This window comes from Oxyura jamaicensis, chromosome Z, assembly GCF_011077185.1.
Source record: "Oxyura jamaicensis isolate SHBP4307 breed ruddy duck chromosome Z, BPBGC_Ojam_1.0, whole genome shotgun sequence".
Lineage (NCBI taxonomy): Eukaryota > Metazoa > Chordata > Aves > Anseriformes > Anatidae > Oxyura > Oxyura jamaicensis.
The window spans coordinates 37,024,792-37,045,959 of NC_048926.1; the positions used below are offsets into that span (position 1 = coordinate 37,024,792).

General features: G+C 42.5%; 1 protein-coding gene and 1 long non-coding RNA gene across 2 annotated transcripts; one reads left to right on the forward strand and one right to left on the reverse strand.

Moving 5' to 3' along the window:
* Window positions 1-1,880: 1,880 nt before the first annotated feature.
* Window positions 1,881-20,836, reverse strand: HACD4 (3-hydroxyacyl-CoA dehydratase 4). Its single transcript, XM_035309410.1, has 7 exons — window positions 20,711-20,836; window positions 15,893-15,996; window positions 14,828-14,955; window positions 7,479-7,591; window positions 4,716-4,822; window positions 3,765-3,896; window positions 1,881-3,066 (listed from the first exon to the last, which is right to left on the reverse strand). Exons 2-7 carry the CDS (start codon window positions 15,987-15,989, stop codon window positions 2,984-2,986), a joined length of 660 nt encoding a protein of 219 aa, XP_035165301.1. The 5' UTR covers window positions 15,990-15,996; window positions 20,711-20,836; the 3' UTR covers window positions 1,881-2,983.
* LOC118155844 lies at window positions 5,600-19,361 on the forward strand. The gene is made up of 3 exons (XR_004746042.1): window positions 5,600-6,008; window positions 9,464-9,471; window positions 19,351-19,361. It is a non-coding gene; the product is annotated as an uncharacterized LOC118155844 (long non-coding RNA).
* Window positions 20,837-21,168: the final 332 nt, after the last annotated feature.

The following is a 21,168-nucleotide window of genomic DNA, read 5'->3' on the forward strand; positions in this document are numbered from 1 at the left end:
GCAGCGTTGAAGTTAGTGGCCTGCACCAAGTTAGCTCTGCACAAGAAGTAGGGTGGGGGAGTCTCCTGAAGATTACTTCACTGTTTGGCGTTCCTTCTCTCAGTGACTTTGAAGAATCCTTCTACATTTCCAGTCTCTTTGCCAGCTATAAGAATCAATGCAAAGGGAGAGTGTTGCATCCTGATATATATATGTATGTATATATACATCATAAAATAATAAACATGGCTTAGTATGTCTGTGGTGGTTCTCGATGTTGGTTGGCTGCTAGGTGTCCACCTTGCCTCCTCAAGGCAAGGACAGGGAGAAAACAGTATGAGAAATCTCATGAGTAGGGTAGAGATGGAGACCAGGAGACTTCTAACTAGTTACCATCACAGGCAAAACAAACTTGACTGGGAAGAAGATCAGTTTATTGCCAGATAAAATCAGGGCGGTGAGAAACACAGGCACAGCTCTAAAACACTTTCCTCCCGCCTCCCTCTTCTTCCCAGGCTCAACTTTACTCCTTCATTCCTGACCCTTCTGAGTGGTACAGGAGGGATGGGGAATGGAGGCTGTGATCAGTCCACAACACTTCATTTCTTCTGCATCTTCCACCTCACACTTTTCCCCTGCTGCAGTGTGGAGTCCCTCCCATGTGCCACAGTCCTTCCGAAACCACTCCAGCATGGGTCCTTCCCATGGGCTGCACTTAAGAACTGCTCCAGCATGCATCTTTTCTGTGGGCGCAGTTCATCCAGAAAAGGCTGCTCCAGCATGGGTCCCTCAAGCTACAGTTCCTGATGGGAGTCTGCTCCAGCACAGGCTTTCCATGGCTGCATCTTCCTTCAGGACATAACCATCTGCTCTGGTGTGGGGTCCTCCACAGGCTATAGCACAGAGATTTGTTCCAATGTGGTCTACCACAAACTGCAGGGGCACAGCCGCTCCACTGTGGTCTTCACAGATTGCAGGGCTCTGCTCTAATGCTTGGAGCACCTCCTCCCCCTTCTTTTTTCCCACCTTGATGTCTGTTTAGCTCACATTTTCTCACTCCTCGTCCTCACAGCTGCTGCATTTTTATTTTTTTTTTACCCTTTTGTAAATGTTTTCACAGGTGCAGCCAGCATTGTTAATGGGCTTGGTGTTGTCCCACAGTGGTTCTGTTTTGGAGCCAGTTGGAAATGCTTGTGTCTAGCACAGGGTCAGCTCCTGGCCTCTTCTCACAGAAGCCATCCCTGCAGCTTCCCCACTGCCAAAACCTTGCCACGTAAACTCAACACAATATATGTCATGCTTCCTCATACAGGATGTTAATTCTATACAGTTTTACAGCAAAAGCATTATATTGAATTGCCAGAGGGGAACATGTCTCTGTTTCACCTTCTGTGTGTTAAAGTCATTTGATTATGAAGTTTTCTATTTGGGCTCTCTTCTTCAAAGCTGCTATCCTCTTCAGCTGCTTTATGCTCTTCTTTATCCAGACTGTCTACACTTGAATCAGTTTGGGTCAGACAAGTGGAAAGTGAAAGTACCTCTGTGTCTCTTGATAAGGTCCAAGTTACTAACTCTGTCTGCAGCAATTTCAAAATATCCGGGGTTGCCCATTAAACTATTGCATGTGTGACCCTGTTGCTTATGCTTCGTAAATACTCCAGTAGTCACAGCAGTCTGCAGGCATTGTCTGCCACATATATTAAATAAAAACAATAGTAAGTGACTTTTCATAACAGCTTAGCTCATAAGGACCAACCCCAGTTGTTCCCACTTACAACAGTCTGAACACTCTCTCTTAAACTGCATGGCTTAGAAAGTTGTAACAAGAGCCTCTTCGTAACGCGATTGAATTCATTTTCCTTGTAACTCCCTCCCTCAAGGTTTCATCCAAGTTAAAAAAAAAAATAGCCTCACTTTTCTTCCCCACCTGCATGAACCCAAATGCAGATGATAAGCAATACAAATGAAACATAAGAAAAGTCCCTGCCAGTCCCTGCCTACCTCTAAGCAATTATTTGTGCAGCAAGTTTAGTCTACTTTCTATTTAACAGAGTTCCCTGGGTTGTTATCCATGTTCTTCACACCCAGTTTCAAAGAGACTGGATTCTGTCCCTATTCTCACAGATAGTTCTACAGAAGCATGGGGGGCCATGCACTTGAGTAAAACTGCATCTTCTACAAAAAGTAGAATTTTGCACATGGGTTACGACAGTCATGACCTTCACCTCAAAGAACAACATATGATCTGACATGATCACGTTTCTTTTGGTCACCTGTTTGCTGTTCAGCATGGAAGAAAAATCATCGCAAGGAAAGAGATTCTTAATGACTGCCAGAAACACAATTACAAGCTTTGCTTATGCCCCTTAAATATCCCCTTGGGCATACAGTAGATGAGTACCTTCTCAAGTGACCAAGGTCACTTGCCCTCATGCTTTAGCTGCATTTTGTGGAATCTTTTTTGAGAATTGAAGGGATCCTTTGTGAATGCTCAGGGCTAATCAGCTGGTGAATCTCATAGGTTTCAGCTTCTGCTCCGTGAGAGATTCCAGTTCTAACCAATTTAATATTTATATATATACTAACATACATGTTTGTCTAATGTAGAATAATCACACATTAAATAATCTTATTGTTGTTGCAGAATACCTGTTGCTGATGAGGCAAGAATTAACATGAGAACAAGTATTGTTAGTGTAATTGTGGGTCAAGGAACTCTTTTCAATTTTTTTTCTTTAGTTCTCTTACATATGTTAGAAAAAATATATTCATTTTAAAAATTCCTGACATTTGAAGTCAAAACTTGAAAAACTATCTAGTTATTCTGAGCGGCTACTTTTTTGAGGTGCATTAGAGACCTTTGTTTTCTGAAAATTCAACACAGCTGGATTATGTGCATCCAAACAGGAGTTGTGCATTGAAAATCTTTGTCTTATTTTTCTTTGCTTATAATATGCGGCAGCCCACTGGGAGTATATTTCTTATTTCAAACCAAGGTATCAACTTAGCTTCTTTTCTTTTTGATGTTGCCAGTCCCTAGGTGAGCCTTCCTTTCTGAGAAGAGGTTCTGCGTGATAAAGCACATACCTGAATTAAAACACAAAATGACGTAAGAACAAGGGAGGAGAGACCAAAGCAGCTTTAGTTCATTTAGGAGGAACAGTATGAGTCTTTGTCTGGCAACCCTGAACAGTCCCTTCTATGAGCTGAAGAACATTAATGATGAGATTATTCCAGTTAGCATTAAAGCCAATGACAGAACAAAGGCTTGGCTGTAAGGTTAGTTGTAGTTCAAATTTTTCAACAATATATGGTTGAAAAAGAGGTCTATTTATACACAATTTGGGGATTTTCTTTGTCATCCCTTTGATGGTTAAATTGGCTGTAGAAGTTTTAATATAGGTGTAAGTCTTCATTGCCAGCTGGGCGGAATGAGTGAGGAAGGGTAGCATAGAATGAGCGTATGACCAAATGGAAATTGATTTTAAAAAGACTTCCATAAGTGTATGTAGGGCCAAGATCATTAAAGTACTTTTATATGTATACATATATATTTTATTTTTATCCCTCCGGTGCAAACACTATGTTTCAGAACCAATTATTTGTGTTTGAAAGATACCAAAATGCAAACCAGCTAGTGATGAACTTCCCTGCAGTACTTGGTAGATGTTGCAGAGAGATTTGCATCTTCTGAAAGGAGCTGGGCTGATTTGATTCTCATTTTTAGTTGTTTTAAGTATTGCAGCTGCGTTGTGAGTTGGCTTTCTGGAAGATGAGATACTTACCTATAAACAGTACTAGCAGGTACATTTTCAGAACATAGGGGAAGTAGATTGAGAAGGCGAATGGTAATGGTAGCTTGATGGAGTATGTGCCAAAGGTTTCAAAATAAGGCAGTGATACATAGATTGCAAATGCTGTAACATAACACAGTAAATCTTAGTCAAAAGGAGGTGGAAGATCATCAAAAAGCTTCATGTAAAGAAGTCAGTTACCTGGAAGGCACAGATAGCCATATGATATACTGAATTTAGCATGGTGTTTGTATGCATATGTACATGCTATTTTCTTCTTGAGTTCAGTTTCATAGGTCTGAGATGCTAATTGCTCTTAACACTAGAATTAGCAAAGTTTACTATTCTATAACAAATTCTGCCACTGCCATAACTCCACCATTGTCAGTTTGATCTCAGTGGGGACATTTGCTGGTCAAAGTGTGGTAAGCAACTAAACGTGGCCAAAGCTGCTAGTGTCAGGTTCAGTGGGGGAACAGGCTGCTTTGCTGTGTGTAGGCTAATGTGGTCAGTCTGGAATGGGGAATTTGTGTATCTTTCAAGGAGCTATTTTGTTTACCCAGAAAGATGAGTGTTTTCCTGTACTGTTAAAAAGCAAACAGAACCCCAAATAAGGAAAAAAAAAAAAAAAAAAAAAAAAGAAAAGTACAGAGAAGAGGCAGATTGGTGATACAGAAGTTAACAAGACAGTGCATAAACATTTATAAGTACTTTGGCAACACAAAGTATCTTAAAAACACAAATGACAATCAAACTGATCAAATTTTATTGGAGAAGATTAATGAAGCAAGTGGTTGGTCCCCTTCCCATAGAATTACACAATCATAGAATAGTTTGGGTTGGAAGGGACCTTAAAGATCCGCCACCAATCCCAACATCCCCAGGGACACCTACCCCTAAACCAGGAGCTCAAAGCCCCATCTAGCCTGGCCATCTCCTTACCTTTAGCCAGAACTGACAGGGGGTAGAGCAGGATGCACAGTGAGAAGTTCATCCATGTCAGTGGTAGGTAGTATATTCCTGTCCTTGCTAACATGTTGTAAGTGTACCTGCAGCAACAGAAGAGCAGATGACTCAGAAGGAACAAGCATTTAAAGAATGTTTATTTATAAGGATCTTTATAAGCTTCTTTCTATTTAAAGAAATACTATTTAAAAGTCTGAGGAAGTTGCAGAAAAGTGAGGAAATGCTCATCTGAGAATCTTTCAGAGCAAATCTGCAGAGATTTTGTTCAGGCTGGCTGGTATTCAGGTCTGAAAATTGATGGTTCATTGTTTCAGAAGCCTTGTCGGTGGTGCTACCTAGAGCAGGCAGACAGCAATATGGCCCTCCAGCCCAAAGGTGCTCTCAGAAAACAAGATTTCACATCGGTCCATCAGAAAACAGATTTCAGATAGGGATGTTGTTACAACTGAGAGGGACACATAGAGTCTGACTGTTGCTTGGGATTGACAAAATGCTGACTTAGGACTGCTGAAATGGCTAAAGCACTGGTGGAGGAGGCTAAACAGTGAGGCACTCACTGTTGTATAGCACAACAGCTTCCCATCCTCCGGGCATCAGAAGGGGTCACTGGTTTAAAAAAAAAAAAAAAAAAAAAAAAAGCAGGTACAGTCCAATGTATTGCAGCATGTATTATTGTTTTTTTTTTTTTTAATGTGGATGTCGGTGTTGCTCACTAGGAGACCAAAATGCCTAGGATTTCAGTCTCCAAAGATGATATAATGCTAGCAAGCCTGTATGATCTACAAACAATCTAGTGGCTTTCCAGATACTAGAGAAACTTATCTTGATATCTTGATCACTTTTTTTTTGGTTATTTGGTAGGCTCTTTGCCCTGTGATCGTGCTAGAGATACCTAAAAAAAGATTTGTAAGCCTCTGTTAGCCAGAACTGTTTCTGACAGATAGAACCAGCATTAAAAAACTTTCTGTGCGTGCCTTGTATTTGTTCATTTGACTAATATTATATTATTCCCAGATTGCAGAAGAGGAGTTTGATAGGCTGGAAACGTACCATCTCTCAGGCTTGCCCTCCACAACCTCCAGATTGTCTCCATTTTTTTTTCATTAGTGTTTTTAAGGGATAATGTCAACCTAGCACAAAAAGGAGACAGGATATTTCCTCTCTATATATACCTTATTGGGCTGTTTATAAGCAAGAAAGCTCAAATATGGGAAGCTTCACAGTATATGCCCTCAGTATATCATCAGCCATAATGCACAGGATATGTATGTCCCTGAAGAATTAAGAATTTATAATACTTTAAGACTGTATGCTGACAGATGGGGTAATTTCCAGCGTACTTTTAGACATCTGTTGCTTTGGTTGCTGTGGCTCAGCACAGATGCTGTAAAATAAACTAGAAATGATTTCTAATTCAGTATGAGTTATTTTATGCGTTCTCGTTTGAATTGTTCATTTGCTGCTTCAGACCACAGTATCTTGCTTATTAAAGAGTCACTGTTATTGCTGAGATGTTGGACCACGTTCTTTAGCAATGATGGAAAATAATTATGCATTGTCAGGACTGAACAGCTAATAATATTTACACTTTTGGCCTCTCCATATCTGCACAGAATGTTTTCATTTGAGATTAAGTTCTACTTTTTTAGCTTTATAAAATTCAAAAAGAAATGGAATGGAGTGATAAGCCCAATAATTAAGATGTAGTAATTTATTAACACATGTAGTACAAATAGTCTGAAGCTGACTTAAAATCTTTCTTATCAATCCTAACATTTTCCTTTTTCAGCTCTTTTTTGTAACACACATTTCCTCTGCTGCCTAAATCCATATTCCCCAGTCAGTCCTGAAAATAATGTATTCAAAATAGCAGAGAGCTATTTTAGCAGGTGGTGTGTAATACATAAAGATATTTGCTTCTGTATGGAGGTTGTCATGAGGGCTGTGTCTTGTTTGAACAGTTCTTAACTCCATATGCCTTCCTTGTAAGTCTACAAACTGAGACCCACAGAGGCTTAAGTAACACTTGAAAAACGTTACTGACTGCAGATACCAATGCAAAAATCAGCAAGATGATAGAATTTTCACCATTGCATTTTACCAGGGAGAGGTACTGGTCACCTTCCACTGTACAAAACTTTTGGGATAAAAATCCTGGACTGTGTTCCTATCTATTTTGCCTTGTGTGAGTTCTCTCTGGGGTGTGATGTATGTCCAACTATACTAAAACGCTCACTCTCTGCAGCAAGTGCTTCTTGGCTGTTTGAAAAGCACAGGCAATTAACCCAGAATAATCTTTTGGTCTTAGTAAGAAGTTCTGCATGTGCTGCCTTACTGTGCTGTAAGTCTTGCATAAACACATGATGTTAAAATAAACAGGCGTGCTCTTAAATATATATAAAAAAATATGATTGTAAATCAGTTTGGAAAATTACCGTTCCTCAGGAGATAGTTGTGATTTCCTTACACATTTTTGTTAAGAATGTCAAATCCTTTGAACTAGAAATACTAATGGAGTGATTTACTTGTGTAAATCACACTGTCTCTTAGATATGCCAATTATTCTAAAAATCAATAGGTAGCTTACGAGGTCCAAGTTTTCTTTAATATGGAGAATACACTTTTCTGGCAATTTTGGTAAAGTGAAATGATGAGCATGCAACATGGGTGGGGGGAGGGAGGGCTCTGCTTGCAAGAATTAACCATGTTCCCTTCACAGTTTCACCATTGACTTCTTACCTGACCACATCTAATAAATTCCAAAGGAAAAATAAAACACACACAATGTATTTCCCTTGAACTTCTTCCTGACTGTTGATCACGACAAATAAAACAATTATTCTCTCAGTAATCTGAAAGAGAAAAAGAATTGTGAATTCACATGCCATCTTCTGCAGCTCTCATTTCTGTGTCATTTTGGCAAAACAGGAGGACACAGGTCAACCTGATTTGTTTTACACAGGCTCCAATGAACATTTCATTTCTTGGCATACCTTTTGTTCAAGACCCCATGGGCCCCCATCTCAGGGCAGTGTGATCACAGAAGCACAGAGTATCCTCAGTTGGAAGGGACCCACAAGTGTCATCAAATCCAACTGCTGGCTGTGCACAAAACCACCCAAAAATCAGACCATGTATCTGAGAGCAATGTCCAAACACTACTTGAACTCCGGCAGGCTCAGTACCATGACCACTGCCCTGGGCAGCCTGTCCCAGTGCCTGACCACCCTCTGGGTGCAGAACCTTTCCCTAACCCCCAGCCTGACCCTCCCCTGTCCCAGCTCCATGCCGTTCCCTTGGGTCCTGTCACTGTCCCCAGAGAGCAGAGCTCAGCGCCTGCCCCTCCGCTCCCCTCGTGAGGGAGCTGCAGGCCGCCATGAGGCCTCCCCTCAGCCTGCTCTGCTCTGGGCTGAGCAAACCAAGGGACCTCAGCTGCTCCTCATACATCTTGCCCTCTAGGCCCTTCACCATCTTCATAGCCCTCCTTTGGATGCTCTCTGATAGTTTTATGTCCTTCTTATACTGTGATGCCCCAAACTGAACGCAGTAGTCAAGGTGAGGCCGTACCAGTGCAGAACAGAGTGGGACGATCCCTCCCCTTGACCAGCTAGCAACGCCACCGTGCCTGATGCACCCCAGCTTACGGTTGGCCCTTTTGGCTGCCAGAGCACACTGTTGACACACATTCAACCTGCTATTGACCAAAACACCCAGATCCTTATCTGCAGGGCTGCTGTCTGACCTCTCGTCCTACTGTCTATACATATAGCAGGGTTGTCCCTTTCCCGGTGCAGAATTTGGCATTTCATATTGCTGGTGATTGCCCAGCCCCCTCATTTGTCAAGATTTCTCTGAAAGGTCTCTCTACCCTTGACACGAGTCAACAGCTCCTCCCAGTTTAGTGTCATCTACAAACTTACTTAGTGTACCTTTGAGTTATGCAGCCAAGTCACTTATGAAAATATTGAAGAGAACTGTCCCTAAAATGGAGCCCTGCAGATCGCAGCTAGTAACTGTCCACCAGCGTGATGTAACTCCATTGACTGTCACCCTCAGCCCCACCCGACAGCCAATTGTTCACCCCATCGTATTACGGATTTGTGTAGCTGTATGCTGGCTGTTTGGTCTGGTAGGATACTGTGAGAAACAGTGTGAAAGCTTTGCTGAAATCCAAAAAGATCACATCAGCTGGCTTCCCTTGGTCAGCTAGTTGGGTAACCTTCTCATAAAGGAAATTAAGTTCGTTAAATAGGACTTTCCACTTGTGAACCCATGCTGCCTGTGACCAGTGGCCGCATTGTCTTTCAGGGTTTTTTCAGTAACTCCCAGAAATATTTTCTCCAAAATTTTACCAGGCACTGAAGAGAGACAGACACACCTATAGTAATATATCTACTATGGTAAGGGTGGAGGTTTGCTTGCCAGTGGGGATGACTTGGGCTTGTAGCCCAAGAAACCTGTGGATGAGACAGCTGAATTTAAAATAAGATTAAAATGGTATTGCTCTTGTGAGCAAGGATGATACCTGCTGTGCCCTAGTGCCTGTGGGGCAAGCTGTAGCACTGACCTCCTTGCCTGGGAGCTGCCTAGGAGGCCACAGGATGCAGAAGACCCTTGGGCAGGCATTATACAATAAGGTGATAGTCTCACAGTCCCAGCCCTGTTTTCCATAGCTTGGAGATTTGGATCCTGAGGGATCTCTCTCACAGATTTGCAGAAGGTAGGAAGAAAAGTAGAATTTCTTGTTTTTCTTCCCTCCTTATTTCTGGCCAGAACAGATAGGTTTCAGCTTATCACTTATGACAGTTGCTGCCATAATATTTGTGTTATAACAACATTTTCCTAGTGGTTGAACCTTAGCTGACCCACAAGGTGTGCCTTTACAAATGAAGAGCTAGAAAGATAGATTAAAAGGCAGCATCTCTAGCTTAAAAAATATTCAGTCATTACTAGAACTCAAGAATTTAAAAATAAGTGTATCTTTTTGCAGCTTTCTTGGGCAAGTTTCATATCCATATTTATGCCCTGTCCTGTAAAACAAATATAGCTGTAGTAATCAGTACTGCTGAGAGTCTCCCGTGAAACTATCCCAGAACCAGACTGGTTCAGTCTGATTTACAGTCTGTTTGAAAGTGTTAAAGGGGAAGCATGCATATATTCAGCTGGTTTGCATCAGTATGGCTTCATTTTTTTTTTTAATATCAACTGACACATGGAGTCACGTTTTCTTAAACCACCTTAGATTGGAATGATGTTATGAGTAAGATGTCAAGCCTCTGAAAAGTCATGAAATGGAAACCAATTAACATGGTGATTTTTCTAAGTGTGGTCATTCTTCTTCACTGGTTTTCCCCTTCCCGTCACTCCTTCCTTAAACTAAAACAGGAATCAGCCTCTTAGCAAGTTTGTGCAGTAGTTTTGCTGCATCATGTTTACCAGTTCTTGTGTGGAACGATTTGCCTACAGACTATTTTTTATTTTTATTTTTTACAAACCACCTTTGTCAGATAAAGCAGACACAAAAATATACAGCTGTCACTTCACTATACAGCAAAATTACGTGAATGCTGATTTTCATACAGGAAGAGAGCATATCCATCCCCTACAGATCTAGTTCCTCATCTTGGAAAGAACTGAGAGACCGCAACAGATAAAAGGGTTTTGCAACCTCTCTACCAAGTCTGTCATCTTGTACAGTCGACCTCGTTGGTCCCTAGCTCTGGAAGTGAATTCTAAGAAGGCAGGGTGTTGACAGGCCAGGAAACAGAGTGAGAGTTAATATGTTCTGTGTCTGCTGAGGAACCTGGCAAGACAGTGGGGAAACTGGAAGTCCTGCTGCAGGATCTGAAACCAGTTATAACAGAGATAGGAGAAGCATAGTGGGACAACCATCACAAGAGGGAAATCAAAACAAAGGTAAAAAGCAATATTGAATGGGATTGTGCTAGAGAGAAGTAAAAAAAAAAAAAAAAAAAATCTGAGTTAAAAGGACTTTGGTTGGTACAGGAGTGCAGCACTGGCAGTGGAGGCAATTTGTTACAGACTCTAAATTCAGATTGGTCTGTGGAGAGAATTCTGCAATTCTGTTAGTGTTACAGATATTTAAGGGAATTGCCACCACCTGGAGACAAAAGCTATATCTTGATAATGAAAAGGTCTGTGTATTTTTTTGATGTGAGAGCTGGCAGATTTGTCAAACAGTCACTCACTCCGCAACAGGTGGTGCTGGGTGCAAAAGTGCTAGAAAACTGTATGATCAGGTGGTTGGGAGCTGATCATTATTTCAATGAGAAGGGATGGTGAGCAGTATTAAAGTAACTACCCTCCGCAGTTTCAAAAGGATGAGCACTGACTGACAAGACAGAGCAGTTGTGGAGACCAAGGCTCGTGGCCTGGGAGAGGGAGAGGCTGCAGTGTTCCTTCTCTCCCGGGCACAAGCAGATGCACAAGAGGTGGCAAGTACCACCTGTCTGGGGCTCAGCAGATCTCCTCTGTCACAGGACTCTTGCATGGACAGGGCAGTGGTGCAAGCAATCAGCTGCATTACTTGCACACAATTAAGTCAGAGATCAGACTGTGTAAAGCAGGTTAAGCACCTGCAATAGCAGGGAACACAAAGCCGGTCCCGTGCAGGTCTTTTGCTCCTGCTAGACTGCAGTCTCAGCCAACAAGACGTGGGATGCACTGAGCAGCCAGAGACTGAGAGTGAACACCACCCGTGCCCTTGCTCCCAAGCAAACTCGCTGGGCAGCACGCAGGCCTGTCTGCCCAGTGCATGTGTGATGACTTCACGAGGATGGACAGTGGCATCACACCCCCCTTTCCATCTAAATTAGGAGACTGCCTGCTTGTTTACCTCTATTCCCCCTCAAGACATTGTGACCTTTTCTTTCAGAGCACTCACACCTTCTCTAACTCAGAGAAATCAGAGGTAGAAGCAGCTGTTAGTGAGAGGCTGGGGAGCTTTGCAGCAAGGGGCGGCAGGCTGCTACCTGACGAGGAGGAGATTCCAGTAAACATCCTTTTGTGTTATGCCCTTAGAGGCACACACACACAGGCTTGTGTATACACCTGTGTTTACATACACATATACATGTACCGCTAAGTTGCAGCTCATTTTTTTATCATCTGTCACTTGCAGAAATGAAAATATGGTATTCTCTGCCACTACGCTCTTGCTTAAAAAAAAAAAAAAAAAAGTCCAGTGTTTTCATGTTCATAAAAGGAAGTATGTGCTAACACCTCACCAAGCATAAATACAATGGTTTCATTTTTCATTCCTTCTTGATCTTTGTGTTAAACTGGAGTTTCCTTCCCCTCCCAGCACTGGTCTCTCACAGGATGCAGCAAGTGCTGTCGAACAGCGTAAATTTCCATAAGGCAGCCTGCGCATTTGAAGCAAGTAAGTGAAAGAGAACAGATCAGACTAGCTGAGGCTAGGGCAGGAGCAGGCACCATCACTTCCATTTTTTAATAACCATGACTGTGTGGTATCATAACTAGTATCAGAAACCCTTATATAGCTTGTGGATTTTGTTCATAAAAACACCAGTCTTGCATCTTTAATACTCTCTCCCTTGCAGAAGTACTAGTGCCATCAGCTTTTACTTTCAGACCAGAATACTAAATTTCATTATTTTCTGTTTAGGCAACTGCAATGACGTGGAATTTATTCTCTTCTCCTGGCCATTCAAGCTGCAAAGGCTGTGGGAGTCACACCTTTGCACCAACTTAGTGCCCGTCTTTTGGCTTCCCTTCCTCCAGCGCACCCATCACGAGACCTATCTTCCTTCTGTGGTGTGACTTGGCCTTGGCCTACCTAATTCTTCTTGAAAGTCTGGTAGCCAGAGTCTGTTCCTCAATGAGGCTGTCCCAAGTAGGTTTTCCTGAAAACACCTCTGAGCTTGCTTTTCCACTACCTGTAATGTGTATCTCAATGCTGACGAAGTAAGTTCTTCATCCAAACTGTGCTTCAAGCTTCTCTCTGCTGCTGTATCTACAAAATAATCAGCTGTTAGCAGGGAGTGCTTGCAGCTTGTTTTATTCAAGGTGACATTACCTCCATTCCTGTGTTTCCCTGGCATAGCCAGTCACCTGTTCTCTCTTCCTAGTGATCACCTCTGAGAGCTGTGAATGTGCATGAATATATGTAGCCCAAGGGATGCATCAAAGGGTTTGAAGCCCGGAGACAGAAAAGGTGATGGGAACACAGAACTGGGCAACCACTACCAAACTATTGCTAGTGCTCTATCTGCAGTAGTCCAGTTACCAGGCTGTGGTAAGGTAAGCTGTGTCTTTTCCCAGTCTGTTGTTGAAAATATATGTATTCTTTCCAAGAGGCATGGAGGAAGGTGTGGCAAGGCAGAGTATCTATCCAAATGCCTGTACATCTTGTTTGGACAGCATGAAAATGATGATGACATCAAGGTAAGACAGTTGGTTTTGTGTTGAGAGAACCCTTAGGGAAATAACCAAGTAAGGATCCAAAGCTGTCTTTGTTGTGAGGTAAATGCTGGGAGTCACTGTGCTGAATCCTTCCCTGACCCAGCCTCTCTCTGTTTCCCTTGAGAGCAGTGCAGTAATTGCAGTGCCCAAGAAAGGTCACTGCTTTCTTGTTCAGGTTATCCAGTTCACATCTAATGTCTTTTGTGGTGGCACAAAGCAGTGTTTGTGCAGGCCTCCCTGATCTCTACTTCTGCAGGATTAGGTAGGAAAAGTACAGATCATGTTGGGGCTTGAAATTCATAAACTCTGCCAGGACAGACCTTCTTTGAGGTCTGTCAGCCCTATTGGGCTGGTCTTCCCTCCAAGAAATGACATGACATTTGTTAAAGGTTACATTAGATCTGATGTTTTTTTTTTCTTTTTCTTTTTCTTTTTTTTTTTTCCCAAATCCAGATTAGTCTAAGAGTATGTAGATTTAAGCAGGGAAAAAACAGTAAATTGCATTTTGACAAATTTGATACTGTACTTGGTGAGCAGCATGAAGAACAGAGATCTCTATTAGTCAATCAATTTCTAATGGAGATTTAAAAAGAGGAACATCTTCACCCCTGTAATATGTCATTTGACAAAAATGGGCTACCCAGAAAACTAAAAACACAACTAATTACTCTTATTCTTCTACCTTCTGACTGCTGAGAGCTACACCAGTTTCACCATTATTCAAATATTAAGGATTGGGAAGGTTTGAAGGTAAATTCAAGTAAACATTTTTACTTTTTCCAATGCATTAATAAAAATACCCAAACCTGTGTTTAACTCCAACAGAAAACAAGAGTGTGGTGAGGAAAACTTCAGAGAATCATCTTGTTTTCTGTCATGGCATCTGATCCTGAGGCTGGTTTTCTGCCTGCAGTTGAACATACACCCTGAAAATCTTTAGCAGCATGAGAACCTCTATATGTTGCCACAATTTGCATATGTATGTGTGTGTGACCCTACAGCAAGAATATGACAATTCTCCTTTTTTCCCCCTCCCAGCATTAATTCTTCCGTCCCTTAATTTCTCTTTCTTATTCTTAACCAGTTCTTTTCCTTTCACTCTCTGTGAACTCCAGCAAACCCAGTTCTCTCTCTAGCAATTCAGGAGGTTCGAGGTGCTGGTGGTTTTCCCACTGGCATGCCTTTGCTTCCGCACAACAAATTGTCTTGTGTCTGTCTAAAAATAAATATCCACACGTCAGTGAGGAAACAAGCAACATGGAAAAGAACTAGCAAATAAAACCTAGTCTCTGAACATGTTGCCTCCTGGCTGCAGACATGTCTGGCAAGGCCGTAGCCCCAGCTACCTCTGGCACCCTGCATATCCCCCGTACCTACGGCGGTGGTGGGGGGCACTCAGTCTCGTTCAGAAAGAGTTATGAGAGCAGCTCTTTCCCACACCAGCTCTGTTATGAGGGGAGAACTCCCTCATATATAACCTCATATATAATCGTTTGCACGTAGCAAACAATTAGCAGGACCAAGCTCCCTGAGGAAGGGTGCGAGTGGACCATTCAGGGTAGTTCAGCCTGGGCTTGTCAACAGGGCCAACTATGGCCGACGTGTGTACGTTGTGGAAGGAAGGTCTTGAGAAGTGGACATACCTGCAAAAACCTGGGGAAGAAACGGCTTTTATCAATGCCGATGAGGATGTGCAGGATCTCCAGAACAGATAACAACTGACAAAGGCGCATCACAAGTCCTATGGAGTAAAACGTGTCGGCCAATGAATCTACAGAAAAAGTGAAGAGGAAAATTAGAGGGCGGTTATACAGTAAAAGTCCAGACCAACTGCTGAGTTTGCTTTTGCCCTGTTGTCCCTGAAGAAAAAATAAAATAGAGTTCACAGAGTACCGACCTTTTGGGTAGCAGAAGCAAAGATTTAGGGAGGAGAGGAGGCATGCCACTGTGTGTGTGTGTGCAGCTTTGACACAGAGCCAGGAAGCTGCGAAAAGAACAGGGGTGCCTGTATTTGATGCACTGGCAGCCATTGTGCAGGATGTTTTGGTTTAGGGATATCCCTTTAGGATATTTCTAAATATGAGGAAATGCTGAAGAAATGCATGCGGAAGGTGTAAAACATGAGGACGTGTGGCAGTTCTTGCCTGTATCTGTACCCATGACACGTCCTAAAAGAAGTAGATGACAAGGTAGGTATGTCATGTTCCTACAACTTCACACCATCTGTAAATTATTTTGAATTTCCAGTCATCAGTTTTCTATTTTTGTGCCTTAACTCAAAACAACTGAAAGAGAAATACGTTGTCATGTTTCGGGACATAGAAATTTGTACACAATAACCACAAAGATATTCTCTCCTAGTGGCTTCAATAAGACTAATATTCACCATAATGACTCGACCTATTCACATTTAGGTCTGTGTCTGAATTAAATGTTGCTGGCACACTACTGAATATTAGAGCTCATTAGTAAAATAAGAGCTTCATTTCTGATGCAGTACAGGCAGAATGCAGGTACCAGCAAATTGTTCATCCTTTTCAATACAAGAAACAGTGTTTTTCTCATTGAAATTACTGGTATTGGTCACACAGAGCTATGTGTGCCCTATTCATGTGTGCCCTATTCATTCCTAACTTTGTCTATGATTTAATGTTTCTGTGTATCACTGCCTCTTAAAATGTTTAAGGAAAATATAGAAGGAATCCTACCTTTTCCAAATGACATGAACCTGATGATCATATTTGTAAATATCCAGGAATGTCCACAGAACTGCATTAAGTCATACACAAAGAGGTAGGTGTTCATGGTAACGCTGTGGAGGTGAATGTGATAAAGCAAACTGTATTATTTAATAAAACATTCAGACTTTGTGACCTCTAGATATTGTACCCTCTTTTGACTTGTTAATTTATCAGAAAACAAAACAAATAACAAACAAAAACAAAATGAAACAACTAAATTGTAAACAGATCAATGAGAGCTGCCTATGTCTGTCCATAGTCACAGAACAGTATTCTCCCTCACAGATCAAAAGCTCTCTTCATTAGTATACCTAGGGCATGTCCAGAAAAATTTACTGAGCTTCCACCAGTGACTGGGAAGATCTGTGGCCATACAGTGAAATTTGTGTCTCCAGAGGAGAGAGTAACCAAGCAAAGACATGACACTGAGTGCTGGATTTGAGCCTAATCCCCCTCAGGTCTTGGCTCTGCTTTGATGGACCGGAGGGATGGGCAGGATCACACCCATCACGGCTCTGCTGCGGGACCTGGACTCTTGCAGGCACCAGCACATGGATTTCTCCATATGGGTGATGTTAATCCTGTTCTTCCCTGAAGACATGCCCCTAGCATGTGCTTAAGACAAATTAAAGTACAACACAAATAATTTGCAAGGTCTTCAGCACAAAGTACAGGTGCAAGTGTTCATAAAAATGTAGGTGAAGAAAAGGAAGAGAAAGCAACATTTCAGTCTGTTTTTATTCAATGCAGCCTGAAGGATATCTGATCCTCCATTTTAAACAAATTGCTCTACAGGTTTTCCCAATGCACATTAAAATGAGATATTTGTCCTTCTGCACAATTCATGTTTCAAATTACATTTAATAAAATGCATTTTCTTTTCTTGAAGCAGACTAATTTTTACGGCTATTCTGATTTAATTTTGATAATCTGACTTTCTGCATAACTCTGTAAATTCTGGGGAAACTTCAAAATTTCACTTTCCCATGCACATATTTTCTTTTCACGTATTCTGGAAAGAGAGTTTTGCATGTCCTCCAGCTATAAAAAGGACTGTCTACCTTTTTTGAAAATGAATTTTTTAATTTTGTACTAGAATTAATCTCCTGTGCTTCACCAATTATTTCCTGTCCCAATAAGTATCACAGAATCATAGAATATCCCAAGTTGGAAGGGACCCATAAGGATCAAGTCCAACTCCTTGCACCGCACAGGTCTACCCAAAAGTTTAGACCCCGTGACTTAGTGCACAGTCCAAATGTTTCTTAAATTCAGACAGGCTTGGTGCAGTGACTGCTTCACTGGGGAGCCTGTTCCAGTGCGCGACCACCCTCTCTGTGAAGAACCTCCTCCTGAGGTCTAGTCTAAACTTCCCCTGCCTCAGCTTCACCCCCTTCCCGTGGGTCCTATCACTGGTGTTTATGGAGAATAGGTCACCCGCCTCTCCACTCCCCCTCACAAGGAAGTTGTAGACTGCGATGAGGTCCCCCCTCGGCCTGCTCTTTTCCAGGCTGAACAGGCCCAGTGACCTCAGCCACTCCTCATATGTCTTCCCCTCCAGGCCCTTCACCATCTTCGTCGCCCTCCTCTGGACACCCTCCAACAGTTGAATGTCCTTTTTGTACTGTGGTGCCCAGAACTGCACACAGTACTCAAGGTGAGATAAGTAGTAGGATCTCTTTAAGTTGTCCCTTCATACAGTGTGTATGTGTCAGCATGATATCTTTGCCACCAACCCTTTTTTCATTTGTATCTGCACATTATCAAACACATCGAATTTCTGTGTTTAGAAATATGTGATTAAGGTAAATGCACATACTTCGTTCCGAGCATTGTACTAAGACCATATAAAACACAACCATGTGCTTTTGCAAATTGACCTAGATAAACTGATTTAAATTTTTAATTTAAATATATGCTAGGGATGTTATAGAAAATGTCTTTCTTCCTCTCTTTCTGTTATGCAGGACGACTGCTATTCATATAATTAATTCTATAAGCACAGAAAGGTTTGTTGGCTAATTTACCTCCTAAGAGACGTCAATGCTCATTGACACTATGACAGTAAGTCATATGAAGGCCCTACAAGGGACAATCCATAAAAAATCCTTTTGGAAAAAGTATGATACAGCTGAATTCGACTAAAATCCAGTGTGATCTGTAACTATTGACCCAAAACTCCATCTACTCTTTTGTTGAACAACATTTTCTCTCTTGTGGTAAAATAGCAACAAAAACAAACAACAACAACAATGAAACACCAGATGAAACACTATACATTGCAAAAAGGAAAAAAAAAAAAAAAAAAAAAAAAAGAAAAAAGAAAATTGTTGAAAAATTTTGTGATTTATTGCCTTATTATTGGAAATTGTAATAGGTAGGAAAGTTACAGGAATATCTGTAAAAAACTTCTTCAGGCTTTCCAGTCAGCATCTCCACTAGTCCTTTTGGTCAGATGCTGTCATGTTGGCTTTGCACTGTATGCAAGCCGAGCATACAGTTTCTCCTTCTGGAGGCTAGTTTCCTATATCTGCCTCTCTTCCTCAGAACTTGTCTTTCAGCAGTTCAGGCTTATTTTCTGAACCCTTCCTCCGTTGGCTGGATAGAAAATTATCATCTTTGCAATTCTTAAGCTGCTTAATCTTAGCTAAACAGAGCGTAACCAAGAGGATGCTTGTAATTGTAGTTCATGCTAGTGCTTAGCCTGTTTTATGTTAAAAGTCATGATCTTTTAAACATACTGGTGACTTCTGAAATGGACACATGATGTTGTAACAGACTACCCCAAATTCTCCATGAAGTATAGATATGTGCTGGCAGGTATCATAGAATCATAGGATGGTTTGGGTTTGAAGGGACCTTAAAGTTCATCTAGTTCCAATGCCCCCCTGCCATGAGGTGAAACATCTCCCACTAGACCAGGCTGCACAGAGCCCCAGCCAACCTGGCCTTAAACGCTTCCAGGAATGGGGCATCCACAGTTTCTCTGGGCAAAATTTCAATACCTTTGTCATTATATTAAAATGCTTTCAAAATTCATGTTTGACAGAATAAAGTACTACATAATGTTTCTGAAAGGGGCAGGGTAACAGCTGCATGCATACAAATGTATGTTGACTGCAGACGTTGTTTCCTCATACAGAAAAAGCAATCCATCACTGAATTTGTTCTCTAAATCAGATTGGAGCTCTCTCATGTTCAGAGATGGAAAAAAAGGTTGAGGTGACCTAAAAGTTAATAGCTTTTGCTTTATTGTTGCTGTGCCAGCATTACTCGGAGGACCAACCTCTCACATGGTGATGCTCTCCACCATGTGAAGGAGTGGCCGGATCTCCAAATGGAGTTTCACCCTACTGTGTTAATCCCCACATAAAAGGTACCCAAAACCAAAGAGAGGCCTTTGACAGAAGTGAAGATATATGCAGAGAATAAGAGGCGATTTCAGTGTAATCACAGGAAATTGAAGTGTAATTGCCCCCTATGGTCTTTCTCTTCCCCAGTGAGTTATGGCTGGTCCATTTTCCTAGGCAGCCAGGAACAAATTGAGGTTAACCTGTTTCCCAGTCCTAACAGTTTTGCGTCACAACAGAAAGTTCATCCATCTGCTTCTATTTGAAAGGTCACTGCCACAAGAGATGGGCTTTAATTACATATCCTGCTCCCCTTGGCTCACAGCAGGCATGGGTGCACGTTTACCTCACAGAGTCTGCCTCTGCAACACCCTTGAAGGCAAAACACAGACTAGCAAACCCAGCAGATGCCTGAAGATAGCCGCTCAGTTCACAACCCTGCCCCAGGCTGGCTGGCTGGCCTGGCAAACATCACTCAGCCTCCCCAGTGCCTGGTTTGCAAAATGGGATTGCTGGTGACTTGTATTCCTTGTAGTTTGATGTACTTTGATGCTTCCAAATTGCCATTAATGCCATTCGGATTGAAGGCATCATGAGAGCACTGCACACGTAGGTACTCTCCTTGTATTGCTGACAGATGAAAGAAGCAGGCATGGGACTTGCAGCAAAGGTACCCAGAAGGCTGGACTTGCTCTCTGTCATTTCAGTTCTCAGTCCACACTACTTACTATGACTGATTTTACACCAAACACACCAAAATGCCAGCGGTCAACCTTGCCTAGCAGAAATGCTTCACTTCTCCCACCTTCTCCCTGAGATGGAAAACCAAGGCGCCTATGTGGATCGCCAGGCCGCTCGGGTCTTGTCCACACGGCAGCAGAGGACGTTCCCAAACGTCCCCTTCTCCCCTTACTCAGCAGCAGCCCCACGTCCCCGCGGGCTGTGGCCCCATCGCGGGGTGTCCCTGGGTGGTGTCGGGGTGCAGGCCGCCGCAGGGGTCCCACCCATCCCACACAGGCCTCTGCGGGCTGGGCGCTCCCCGGCCACCACAGCGACCGCGCTCTGTGTTGCCCATCAGCCCGTACTGTACTGGCTGGCCGCACATGAGGAAGCAGCCCTCGAGCTGAAACCAGAGAGCGACGTTCCTTTTTTTTTTTTTTTTTTTTTTTTTTTTTTTTTTTTTTTTTTTTTCTGAAGGGCAGGTCTGACAGAAAAGCCCCTCCGCTGACACGGTTTCCTTTTAACTCACGCTGGTCTGAACTTCTGCTCCTTCCCTGTCCCACCCTGTCACAGGCTGCAAGCTCAGCAGGAGAAGAGCTGCAGAGAACCCGCACCAAAGATGTGCTTTTCTCTCACGGGCACATCCCGCCCCGCTTTATTTCCCCTTGCTTTTTGCATTGAGCTGCCTTGGTCACCTCCGCTCCGGGGACGTTACCTGTTGCAGGGGTCGGATCGCCGCGGCTGCTCCTGATCTTTCTCCTTTTTTCTCTTCACAGCTGCAGCAGCTGTTTGCTGGGAGATCACCCCTCCTCTTCCCTCTTCCCCCACCCACGACGTCACCGTGTGTAGCACCAAGCAGGAACAGTGCTGCAATGCCCGAGAAAGGAGTTTCTAACCCCAAATGTCTCCATGCTGCATGACATGCTCCTCACCCAGCCTAGCCTAGCCTGATCTAACCGAGCCTGACCTAACCAAAATTGGTTTCTCGCTTTTGTAAAAATAAGCTAGTCAGTAAATCCCGCTAACTTTATTGCTTGAGCCAGTACAATATTTTGAGGGATAACTGGAGAGAAGAAATGCAAAACTACGTTTTTTTCCCATTCTGGTTAAATCATCAGTGTTGCAACAGTGCTGATAACACAGTATTAAATACTAAGGAAGGCTGGGAGAATA

What these genes read in the sequence shown, in the direction of transcription:
- HACD4 (XM_035309410.1), bottom strand. Translation starts at nt 15,989, where the DNA reads ATGAACACCTACCTCTTTGTGTATGACTTAATGCAGTTCTGTGGACAT. An exon ending in TCTTCCCCAGGTTTTTGCAG is followed by an intron (nt 7,592 to 14,827) that starts GTATGTCCACTT and finishes TTTCTCTTTCAG; the next exon opens with ATTACTGAGAGAATAATTGT. An exon ending in CCTGCTAGTACTGTTTATAG is followed by an intron (nt 3,067 to 3,764) that starts GTAAGTATCTCA and finishes GTTTTAATTCAG; the next exon opens with GTATGTGCTTTATCACGCAG.